Here is a 13,223-nt window from a genome sequence, read left to right as displayed (position 1 = left end):
CATCCTTTTTGTTCTGAGGCCACGACCTCTGGTTCTAGACTCTCCCGCCAGTGGAAGCATCATCCCCACATCCATGGACAATCGGAGTTTCAGATGGAGAACCTGCAAGAGGATTGATTTGTCCAAATAATACTTCGCCGGTGAAGGAAGACACGTTTTACTGAATATTTAACGCACGTTGGACTGACATGCAACTTAAACTGGGGCCGTTCGCTCCACGAGTCGGCGGTTTCAGTGAATGTGAAACTAATAATGATAATTCCTTTCTGAAAGTTGGGAATATCCTTCAGGGTAGACAGTCAGAACCTCGATACCAGGCTGGAGTTGGCAAGGACTAGAGAGAGGGCATAGCTTTAATGTGGTTCAACTTGACATGTTTTCCATGGAAGGACGGCAGCTGAGGGGAGACCTGAGAGAAGTCAGATAATGTCATGAGAGGCACAGATAGGGTGGTTATTAAAACCCTCCCTCCAGGGTGGAAATGTAGACTGGAGGGCACAGCTTTAAGGCGAGGGGGGGGAGTGAGGGTGGACTAAATTTAAAGCAGATGTGTAGGACTTTTTTTTTTTTAACACAGATGGTGGTGCGTGCCTGGAACGTGCTGCCAGGGGTGGTATTGGAAGCAGATACGATAGTGGCGATTAGGAGACGTTTGAACAGTCATATGGATACGTAGGTTATTCTGGGCATGGGTCATATGCGGGCAAAGGAGACTAGTTTAATTTGGCATCGGGGTTGGCACCGAGATTGTGGGCCGATTGTGGGCCGAAGGGCCTGTTCCTGAGCTGCACTCATAGAGTCGTGGCGTCATAGAGCGATACATTGTGGAAACAGGCCCTTCGGCCCAACTTGCCCACCCCGGCCAACATGTCCCAGGTACACTTGCCCCACCTGCCCGCGTTTGGTCCATATCCCTCCAAACCTGTCGTATCCATGTACCTGTCTCGCTGTTTCTTAAATGCTGGGATAGTCCCTGCCTCAACTACCTCCTCTGGCAGCTCGTTCCATACACCCACCACCCTTTGTGTGAAAAAAAGTCACCCCTCAGATTCCTATTAAATCTTTTCCCCGTCACCTTAAACCTATGTCCTGTGGTCCTCGATTCCCCTACCCCGGGCAAAAGACTCTTGTGCATCTATCTATCTACCCGACCTATTCCTCTCATGACTGTACTGTGCTGTGTTCTACGTTCGCAACGCTGTAAACCCCTTCCCGGAGCGAGTCGCTGCCTCACAGTGACCCCCACGTGAATGTATCAAGCCAAGATAAGCGAAATGTGAACACAACCAATGTAAACACAGCGGGCCCACTCCCTGCTGGTGAAAGCGAGGGGGAGTGCGGACAGATAGGACAGGAGCTTCTATGAGTACACCAATCGATCACTGGAATTCTTAATCAACCTAATTGTTATAGTGTTTCCATATGGACTGCCTTGCACCACGGGGGAGTCCATACGGAACTTTCCTTTGGCGTTGGAGATATTAAACTGCTGCATTAGAATAATGATGGAATGCCCTTTATCTTTAAGGCTGCGGTTATACTGATCACTTGAGCTGTGGGATTAAGGATTTCCACAATGTAGCAAACAGCTTGCCTAGATAAATCTCTTTTTTTCCCCCCTCAAAAAAAACGTATTTATTTCAGGTTTTTTTTAAAGCGGGAAGCGTTGTGTGAAATTAGCAAAACAGAACTGGGAAAGTTTTTAATCTTTCCTCGATTTCAATACCAAGAAAATTGCGGATTTAGTGGCTAAAAATAAAGAGCGTTCTTGTAGTTTTGTTTACTTGATTTCGACGGGTCGATTTAAATATTGCAACATTCCTCCGACGGGGAACTGTGACCAAAGTTAAATGTGGAATAATGTAATTTGATCGTACCCTCTGTTGCATTCATCCTGGGAAATCCTCTTAAGAGGCCTGGGATCACAAATGGGCTCGGTAAAAAACTTTGTCGAGGGTTCCTTGCGTCGGTCGGCTGCTTTGGTCGAGCCAAAGAAAAGCTTTAAACGCATAAATTAGAAAGAGTTACCACGTTGCATTCAGCAAAAATCTAAAAAAACAATCATAGGTAGCTGTTAAAGGAGTTTCATAAATTAAAGCTTCTCCCCTATAGCCATCAGGCTATTAAACACGACAACCTCTATTAAGCTCTGAACATAGGCTATTATTGTTATTATTGCACTATTGTTGTCTGTTTTTATGTATATATATATATACACCCACATACACACACACACACACACACACACATATATATATATACATACTCACACATATATATATACATACTCACACATATACTCACACACACACACACACACACATACATATATATATGTATATATATATATATATATATATGCATGTGAGTGTGTGTGTGTGTGTGTGTGTGTGAGTATGTGTATATAAAAATATATATACACACACTGAACTTTTTTCCCCGTTTATTATATTGTTTACAGTGTACTGTGTTTACATATTCTGTGGTGCTGCTGCAAGTAAGAATTTCATTGATCTATCTGGGACTTATGACAGTAAAACTCTCTTGGCTCTTGATAATCAACACGTACATCATCTCGATGCCTTAAAATCAATTGCTTTAAGGAGTACATTAAGAAGGAAGGAGAAGTAGAAATGCCGTTTGAGGGAATTTCAGGGTATAGGGGTTTGGCAGCTGAACACACACACACACACACACACACACACACACACACACACACACACACACACACACACACACTCTCTCTCTCTCTCTCTCTCTCACACACACACACACACACACACACACACTCTCTCTCTCTCTCTCTCTCTCTCACACACACACACACTCTCTCTCTCTCTCTCTCACATTTTCACACACACACACACACACACACACACACACACACTCTCTCTCTCACACACATTCACACACACACACACACTCTCTCTCTCTCTCTCTCTCTCTCTCTCTCTCTCACATTTTCACACACACACACACACACACACACACACACACACACACACACACACACACATTCACCAATAGTTAAAACATGAAAGCATAGGAAAGGGGACAGTTCTGTACTGGGATAATATGGCTATCTGGGTCAGGGGAGATTACAGGGACAGGGAAGTGTGAATCCACAGAGAGAAATCCATGGAAAAATAAAGAGAATTTTAGAAACTTGATGTAATTAACTGAGGTTCTTTGCCAGGGGTGTGTTTGTGTAAAACAGTGTTGGCAACATTTTGGATGATGTCAAGGTTTGATTATCGCAGGACATAGATGTGTAGAATTTGGCAGATCTTAACAAATGTATGAATAAATGGTCCCAGGAGCAGGTGAATGTCAGATCTGGCAGGACAGTGAACAGAAAGCCCTGTCTGAGGGATGAAATGAACATCGAACATGGAACAGCGGAGCAGAGGAGCCACAAGGGGCCACAGTTTAAGAATAAGGGGTAGGCCATTTAGAACTGAGATGAGGAAAAACTTTTTCAGTCAGACAGTTGTGAATCTGTGGAATTCTCTGCCTCAGAAGGCAGTGGAGACCAATTCTCTGAATGCATTCAAGAGAGAGCTAGATAGAGCTCTTAAGGATAGCGGAGTAAGGGGATATGGGGAGAAGGCAGGAATGGGGTACTGATTGAGAATGATCAGCCATGATCACATTGAATGGCGGTGCTGGCTCAAAGCGCCGAATGGCCTCCTCCTGCACCTATTGTCTATTGTCTATTGTCCTTCGGCCCACAATGTCCGTAGTGAACATGATGCCATAATAAATATGAATATCTGGCGAGAAATATGATTCCAATGTTTTTAGCCGTCTGGTTCAGTTTCACAAAGTTATCAGGCTAGAGTGGGGGGTTGGGTAAAATCAATTTTACTTTGGCAGAGCCTTCAATCATTGACTTTGGCCTTCCCCTTTTCTCAGTCTGATGTAATTTTTACTCACCCAGTGCTGAATGATGGATATGTAGTTTAGAGTGGAGGGGTTGAGGAAGCCAATGATGACATAAAACAGGGTTTGACAGAGGCTGCCTCCAGTACATTGTATCTGGGTAGGAGTGAGCCAAGGATGGATTGAAAGTAATTGAACAAAAGATGACATATTGCTGGTGATTCTCTGGCTAGGACTGGTGGACAAGACTGGAACCTGATTAATGATGGGTCACCCAGATGTGTTGTCCAGTGAGTTGTTGGGGCTGTTATCAACCATGGAATAGGCTGGAGAAACATCAAGAAGGAATCGTCTGCCTCTCTCAAACTGGCATTTGCTGGTGCCGGGTCTTTGATAGGAGATATTTTGTTAGTGAACCAGGAATGGGTTGTGGGGAGAAGGCAGGAAAATGGGATTAGGAGGCAGAGATCAGCCACGATTCAATGGCGGAGTAGACACGATGGGCCGAACTTGTGATTCTACTCCGATAACTTGTGAACGTGAACTTGTGAATATAAACCTGATTAAAGAGATGGGCTATGGATAGGGAGTTGACTACATAGAGTCATAGAGAGTCACGGAGTCATTCAGTATGCAAACAGGGCATCCAATCCAATTTGCCTACATTGGCCAACATGTCCCAGCTACATTAGTCCCACCAGCTACATTAGTCCCACATTAGTCCCACCTGCCCATATCCTTCCAAACCTGTCCTATCCATGTACCTGTTTAACTGTTTCTTAACCATTGCATTTGTCCAGGCCTCAATTGCCACCTCTGGCAGCTCGGTCTGTACAACCACCAACCATTGTGTGAAAATGTTACCCCTCAGATTCCTATTAGTTTTTTCCCGCTTAAATCTATGTCCTCTGGTCCTCGATTCCCCTACTCTGGGCAAGAGACATGTTCAATGGTTAGAGATGGGGTGATAGTCCACGAGAGTGAAGCGTTTGTGGGGAGGGATAGAAGCAAACATGGTGGGAACACAAGCAGAGAGCTCCATCAACTACATGGGAACTAGAAAAGAGTTTCAGGAGATCAATGGTTTAGGGAAGCAGAAAAAAGGGCTATGAGTAGAAAGGAAATGCAGATGCTGGTTTATACCAAAGATAGAGCTGGAGTAACTCAGCGGGTTAGACAGCATCTCTGGAGAAAAAGGAAGGGTCCAGACCCAAAAAGTCACTTATCCTTTTTTTTCCAGAGATGCTGCCTGACCTGCTGAGTTACTCCAGCACTTTGTGTCTGTCAAATGGTCTTATGAACCAGGCGTATTGAGAGGGAGCGTCTAATTACACATTAAACTATAAATGTATCTACATAGCAGAACTGAGTAAGAACTAACATAATATGTTGAGATTTCTCCATATACTCAACCAGGAGCTATTGTTACAAAACTAAAAAGAAAGACGATTTTGAGTTGAGAAGGTTGATTACTGTTCCTAGAAAACTTTCGGATTTTTGTTTGGTTGCAGAACATGCTTAGGTAGGTAAGATAAAAAATAAATTCAACTTATTTTGTTCAATTGCCTCCTAAATATCACGGACAATTAGAAACTTAAAAGTAAGTACAGAATTCATTCAGAATGTCGAACAATTTCACAATTCTGATTTTAGGAAGAGACTGAGCAAATTCCTCCCGGAATCAATGAATAGCCGTTGAACTATAATTGTTTTATACATCATAGTGTATGACTACCTGACCTGATCAGTCTGAAGAAGGGTCTCGTCCCGAAACGTCACCCATTCCTTCTCTCCCGAGATGCTGCCTGACCCGCTGAGTTACTCCAGCATTTTGTGAATAAATCGATTTGCATCTGCAGTTATTTTCTTATACTCTTTGACTACCTGACCAGTGGTTTAAACAAACTGTCACCGCCTAGCTAGTTCTTTTTATCCAGTTGCGACTGGAATATATATTTTAGTGATACAGTGAATTTTAGCCCACAGATTCGGAGGAAGCAGGCAGGATCTGACACTCGCCTCCACTAGTTTTGTTTTGTTCGCCCACAGAGTATCGGCGAGGAGGCAATGCCGCGAACCCGGTCAGAATAGAAGGTTATTAAGATGTGATCAGAAGAGCAGAGTTTTTGCCAATTCAATAATTAAATCAATATTGGTGACGGACAACCCCGAATTTAACCCATGTTATTCACGGGGGGAACGACAACAATAAAAAAACATGTTCTAAAATAAGAGAATAAACAGCAATAAACAGCTAACGAATTAAGAGTTGTCGCAAAAATAGGGTCGAGATAAATGAAAATAAACAACAGATGTGATTATTTTGACTGAGAATTTCAGTGAAATGTTAGTGTTGGAATTATGGTCGACTCCGACCAACGTGAAACTTCTGGACGATTAATATAAATATTTTTGGAATAATTCGTCCTCATGCAAACACGGTCCCACAATTGTTTTGTTTTTCTTTCAATGTTTCGCCGATTATTGATCTCCACTTTCCCGTTAAGTGTGTGTTTTTTAGATTCGAGTTGAGAGTGTTTTTTTTAGATTTGATTAGACTAGGCTGTTGCTCACACCGAAAACTCTTCGGGTTTAGTTAGAAGGGAAATCGCTATTATTTCTGAGCTGGCTTGACACAGTCCTACGCTGATTCTCCCAACCTCAACCGATGTTGGTGCAAACACAAAGAAACACCCGCCGACATGGAAGCTCGGGCGCGCCCATGATATAATCCAGAATTGCCTCCCTTCACATCTGCTCTTTTTAATTGGAATCCTCCCGCAACTAACAGGACAAAAGTTTTTTCTTTAAATTCAAGAATATATTTTCCAAAACTTGTTCCTGCACCCAAAACGGACTGATTTTACTTAACGTAAAGTTAAAATCCTACAACAATCTAACAACCGGAGAACATTTGCAGTCTATTTTGAGTTGAAACTGATTCCGTGGGAGGAGATTCTGCATTAATTGTCCGTGTTTTTGATTTATAGACTCGCTGTGTAGATTTTTAAAAGTTTATCACGTTTTTAAAAATATTTTCTGATACGTTTTGCACGAATCCGCGATATTACAAGCTGTGAATGTCGTATCAGGCCAAAAAAACCCGCGATCAAAGCAATTTCTTACAGGCGTCTCTACAGATGGGATTTGTATTAAATCCTTTTCACAATTTGGATACATTCACGCGATCACCGTCTCTCGCTTTACTTCGCCGGATCTTTAGGTATTTTTGGGAAACAAACGCCAAACACCTCTGAAATATAATTCATTCTCAATTTGCGGATTAATTTACTCTCAAAACCGCAGTTTGCCCAATGTTAGATTATATCAAAATTCACAACCCTTTTGTTTTTCTCAGAGACCTCGACCCCAGAATAAAAACGGAAAGAAAATAAAACTACTAATCGGCAATGATGGGGTGGGGGAGAATATTCAAGTGTCTGCGGAGCTTCGTGTTGGTAAAAGAACAGAGCTTCGTGTTGGTAAAAGAACAGAGCTTTGTGTTGGTAAAAGGACAGGGCAGTCTGGATCATTCCAATCACGCCATTTACCAAATCATCAATTGTCGATTTCTCCTGCAAAACAAAAAGTCCGTTTATTTATTTTTCACTAAGGTCCTACTACAGCGGTCTGCAATTTTGCCGCGAAGTGTTTGACCGCGTTGTGCGCGTTTAAACTGCAGTTCTAAGTGCAGAAAGAAGGGTAACAAAAGAGCCGGTCGCCGGCCTGAGCGCTGGAAACATGGCGACCGCAGAATCAGATAGAGGTACACAAAGGCCAGAGTGAGCGGCAGCGCACTAAATCTCACGCAAACACCCCCCGAGTGTGTTGGATACCACCACTGACCAAAAATCCCCCGAGAAAACCCCGTGTGCTCGTAGTGCTCGATCCCATTGTGGTTTGTAAAATGTAGCTGAAAACTAGTTCAGCTAACAAGAGGGATTAAGCGAATATTTCTCGGCATTGCTCTCTCTCTCTCTCTCTCTCTCTCTTCTCTCTGTCTCTCTCTCTCTCTCTCTCTCTCTCTCTCTCTCTCTCTCTCACACACACACACACGCACGCACGCACACACACACGCACGCACACACACACACACACAATTCCAAAATAATATTTGGTGCACGTATGCGCATTTATACATTTTTATTTCTCCCCTAAAGCCCGAGATTCATTTTAACAAACCGTGCACAAACGGCATGGAGTTGGGAATGACTATAATGGACACGGTTTGAAATGTAGGGGCATGACCACTTGGGTTCACGTTTGATGTTATTGAAGGGAGAGGGGTTTCGGAAATAACATCGCCCCCGCTTGGATTTCGGCCAAATGAGAGCGATCCCTGATCGACCAGGATTCACTAAACATGCAGCAGGTCGCGGGGAAGGAGCGCGTCTCCATCGCCGGCACAACCGAGACACAATCCGAAGTGTGCCGTCAGCCTCGACATTGGCATCGTGGAAATATGCAACTATCCAGCCGCCGGAGATTTCATAATCCCCGCGGATTACCGGTCACTACGGTGTGATTTCCCTGGAATTATGTTTTTTTTAAGTGCATTTGCAATATATATATATAATATGTAACATATATATATAACATATATAACATGTAACAACAGGGGATGAAAGAAAATAAAATCTGGTACGGTGACATTTTATTGTGAGATATCTCTCTGAATTGGTGGCAACCTAATTCATAAATAAAACCCTAACTAGTCGCCATCCGCGAACCATATGAACTCTGTATCATTAACCTGTCTCCTATTGAGAATATTGAAATAAATCCACACACTGAGAAGATACAAACGATTCACAAATCTGCGTTATTCACATAACGCGGGTTGATCAGTAATGGTCAGTGTGATCAGTCTGAAGAAGGGTCTCGACCCGAAACGCCACCCATTCCTTCTCTCCAGAGATGCTGCCTGACCCGCTGAGTTACTCCAGCATTTTGTGTCTACCATTGATCAGTAAAGATATGTGTGTTAAGGCCATGGTAGTTTCTGGAGGAGCGCGCTGTATCTCCCCATTGATACACGCCGAGGCACCTATTTTGGATATGCTGGAGAATCCAGTATCTGTAGTTTCTTCCTGCACGCATATGCGCGAACAGGTTTAAAGTGAGAAACCGGCGCCAATGTGTGAAGTGTGTGAACTAACCGAGATTGCTCCAGAATTGACAGACTTGGTGAATCAGATATAAATGATGCTGTCAGCGTGTTGGGTCTGATCAGAAAGATAAAGGAACTGTTTCTAATTCATATGTTGTCGTGATTCTCTTTGGTAATGGCTTTAAAAAAATCTTAACCACACACACACAGAGACACACACACACACACACACACACACACACACACACACACACACACACACAGACACACACACACACACACACACACACACACACACACACACACTCACACAGACACACACACACACTCACACACACACACACACACACACACACTCACACAGACACACACACACACACACACACACACACACACACACACACACACACACACACACACACACACACACACACACACACACACTCACACAGACACACACACACACACACACCCAAGTCAATTAATATTTTTAAGGCAGATATAGATTTTTAATTAGTACGGGAGTCAGGGGTTTATGGGGAGAAGGCAGGAGAATAGTGTCGACAGGGAAAGATAGATCAGCAAAGAATGAATGGCGGAGTAGACGTGATGGGCCGAATGGCTTAATTCTGCTCCTATCACTTATGAACATACGCACACCCACACAAACACGCACACATACACAGACACATATACATGCGCACGCACCCACCCACACACACACACACAAACACAATAGACACACACAAATACACACAAACACAGACAGACAGACACACACGCACACACACATTTACACATACACACGCACACACACATTTATACACACACAAACACACATACACACACATACACGCACATACACGCATACACACACATTTAGATTTATACACACGCACACACACATGATCACATTGAATGGTGGAGCTGGCTCGAAGGGCCGAATGGCCTCCTCCTGCACCTATTGTCTATTTACACACGCACACACACTCACAGACACATAGACACACACACACACCCACACCATCACGCGGACGCAGACGCGATTATACAATGGACACAAAAATAAAATCATAAATCACGCCTGATAACAGCACATGCAAAACTCACAAACTACAAACACCGAGACCGACACAAACATTCAACTTAATGCGTTTTCTTAATGTGGAAAAAAGGTGCCACCGCTTGGCAGGCTGCATCCAAATTATGAATTAAGCTTAATTGTGGATTATTTAGAATGAAATCCAAAAGACTGAAAAAAACACAGCATTTATCCCACGAAGAAACATGCAATATAATCATTAAAAACCCAAAATGATTGAATTATGAATCCGTTGAAAGGTTGCATAGTCAGGCGAAATTCAACATGTTGCAGAGAGACAACTAGTTAATTCAAAAAAGTAGTCGTGTGGGAGACACCTGCACCTGTCTTCAGTGGCCAAAAATTGCTGTATCTTTTGTAATTAAAATTAGATTTATATCCGAGATGAAAGTGCCAGAAAACTATTTGTAATTTTGCCGGAGAGAAATTATGTCTGGCGGTGGCGAAAGTTTTGCAAGTCGAGACGCAAAAAAAATACTGCAATCTTGATTTCCAAGAATAATCTGGTCTTGCATCTGAAACGCTGCCTCCTCGCAGATGCTGCCTGCCTTGCGGAGTATTTCGACGTGCTCTGTTTTAGTTTCAGCATTCTGGCATCTGCGGTTTTTTATTTGCTTTCTCCACCCCATTTATAACTCAGTTTCTCAGTTGTCAGTCTGGAGCCCGCGTGGTTGTGAATTGGCAGCTTTTGTGTTTAAAAGCAACCAGACAAAGTGGACCCGTTTGGCCCAAATCTCTCCTGCATTGGTGCAGCACCTCTCCTCCCCCCTCCCCCCTCCCCCTCCCCCTCCCCCTACCCCCTCCCCCTACCCCCTCCCCTCTCCCCCTCCCTCCTCCCCTCCCTCCCTCCTCCCCTCCCCACCCCCCTCCATCCTCCTCCAACCACCCTCCCTCTTCCCCCTCTTCCCCTCCCCCCCACTCCATCTCCCACAACCCCCCTTATCCTCCCCCCTCCCTCCCCCTCCCTCCCTAGCAGATAGATATAAACTTTAAAATGTGAATAACTTTTAAAAAGGAACACCGATTTCAATGAAACTGCTTCCATTAGCACCAAAGGGACGACGGTGAGTAAGGTGGGCCTAAAATTGTCGCGCTATCGTGTACCGTTTTGGCTGTAGTTCAGGAACAAACAAACAAGAGCTTTAGTATATAGATTGTGACAACCTACATCGCAGTAAAGTGTCAATATGATTCTGATCGTGTCACGTTTGATGGGAAACCCACGCATTATGAATTTCACGACACCTGTGAAATTATTGCAAATATACAAACATCAGTCAGAACTAATTTCATTTTTGATCGAGTTGTTCGTAAACCCATCAGTTACAGGAGCAGAATTAGGCCATTAAGCCCATCAAGTCTACTCCGCCATTCATTCTTGGCTGATCTATCTTTCCCTCTTAACCCCATTCTCCTGCCTTCCCCCCATAACCCCTGACACCATTACAATTTAAAAATCTAAAGAGGAGTTGTCACTTCTAAACTATTGTTTTGCCATCATTGTTAGTAGATTCGAGATCCAAGTCAATGGATATTTTTACGGTGGGGATTGATAGATTCTTGATTAGTACGGATGTCAGGGGTTATGGGGAGAAGGCAGGAGAATGGAGTTGAGAGGGAAAGATAGATCAGCCATGATTGAATGGTGGAGTTGACTTGATGGGCCGAATAGCCTCATTTTTCTCCTACAATCTATGAAGATAGGAATAGGAATACTTTATTGTCACATGTGACTAGGTACAGTGAGATTATTTGCTTGCATTTACAATGTATACAAGGGACTGCAGATGTCGTAATATTGAGCAGAACACAAAGAGCCGAAGGAACTCAACCGGTCAGGCAGCACTTACGGAGGGAAAATAGCTAGGTGAAATTTGGAGTGTGGACTCTTATTTAGAACATAGAACAGTACAGCACCAGAACAGGCCCTTTGGCCTACAATGTCTGTGCCACGCATGATGCCAAGATCATCTCTTATCTGCCTGGACATTCTCCCTATCACTCCAATTCCCGCATATCCACATGCCCATCCAAAAGTCTTTTAAATGCCACTAAGGACATGTTTCCATTAACAGTCCTGACAGCATGTGCCAGGCTCCCATCACCCTCTTTGTAAAAATCCTGCTCCACACATTTGCTTTAAACTTTGCCCTTCTCACCTTCAGGCTCTGCCTTCTGGTATTTGATTTTTTCCATCCTGAGAAAAAGATACTGACTGACCAGCCTCTCCCAATAGCTGAGACCTCCTAATCTAGGCATCATTCTGGTAAACCTCCTCTGCACCCTTTCAAAAGCCTCCACATCCTTTCTGTAATGGGGTGACCAGAGCAGCTTTAAATACCTGGGAGTCCACATCACAGAGGATCTGACATGGACAACACACATTGCCGCACTGGTAAGTAAGGCCTTTACCACGTCAGGCAGTTGAGGAAATTTAGAGTCTCTCTGAGTATCCTTCAGTGCTTCTACTCTGGGGCTGTAGAGAGCATACTGTATTAATTTATTTTTTGTGTTAACATTTTTTTTTTCTATTGTGTTTTGTAGTTTTTAGCACAATCCGCAGGAGTTGCCACTTTCATTTCACTGCACATCATGTATATGTATGTGACAAATAAACTTGACTTGACTTGAACTGTACTTAATAATCCAAATGCGGCCTAACCAAAGTCCTATAAAGCTGCATCATGACTTCCTGACTCTTGTACTCAATTCCCCAAACTGTGAAAGCAAGCATACCGTACGCGTTTTTGTGCTGCTGCCTTCAGGGAATGAAGGACTCGGACCTCAGGGTCGCTCTGTACATCAATGCTGTTAAGGATCATGCCATGAATTGTATGTTTTTGTCTTGCATTTGACCTCTCAAAGAGCCGCACCTCACTCATGCTCGGATTAAACTACATCTGCCATTCTCCTGCCCATTTCTGCAGCTGACCCGTATCCTGTTGTATCCTGTGACTCCAGCACACTTGGTGTCATCTGCAAACTTACTCACCAACCCAATACATTTACATCCAAGTCATTTATATATATGCATATCACAAACAGCAGCGTTCCCCGCACAGATCCCATGGAACAACCGGTCACAGATCTCTCACCTAAATATTGTCCTTCCAGCACCACCAAGATTGA

General features: G+C 43.5%; 1 protein-coding gene across 1 annotated transcript in view; it reads right to left on the bottom strand.

Moving 5' to 3' along the window:
• LOC144607539 (protein AF-10-like) overlaps window positions 1–12,976 on the bottom strand; it is a 184,435-nt gene extending 171,459 nt beyond the window's left edge. Inside the window, exons 1-4 of the mRNA XM_078424433.1 lie at window positions 12,836–12,976; window positions 7,284–7,457; window positions 1,878–1,999; window positions 1,456–1,553 (exon numbers count right to left, since the gene is read on the bottom strand). Of these exons, the coding sequence (XP_078280559.1) occupies window positions 1,456–1,553; window positions 1,878–1,999; window positions 7,284–7,457; window positions 12,836–12,976 (535 nt within the window). The remainder of the gene's footprint in view (window positions 1–1,455; window positions 1,554–1,877; window positions 2,000–7,283; window positions 7,458–12,835) is intronic.
• Window positions 12,977–13,223: the final 247 nt, after the last annotated feature.

This window comes from Rhinoraja longicauda, chromosome 29 (assembly GCF_053455715.1).
Source record: "Rhinoraja longicauda isolate Sanriku21f chromosome 29, sRhiLon1.1, whole genome shotgun sequence".
Lineage (NCBI taxonomy): Eukaryota > Metazoa > Chordata > Chondrichthyes > Rajiformes > Arhynchobatidae > Rhinoraja > Rhinoraja longicauda.
The sequence above is the reverse complement of the archived record's forward strand: the minus strand, read 5'-3'. Positions and strand labels throughout refer to the sequence as shown.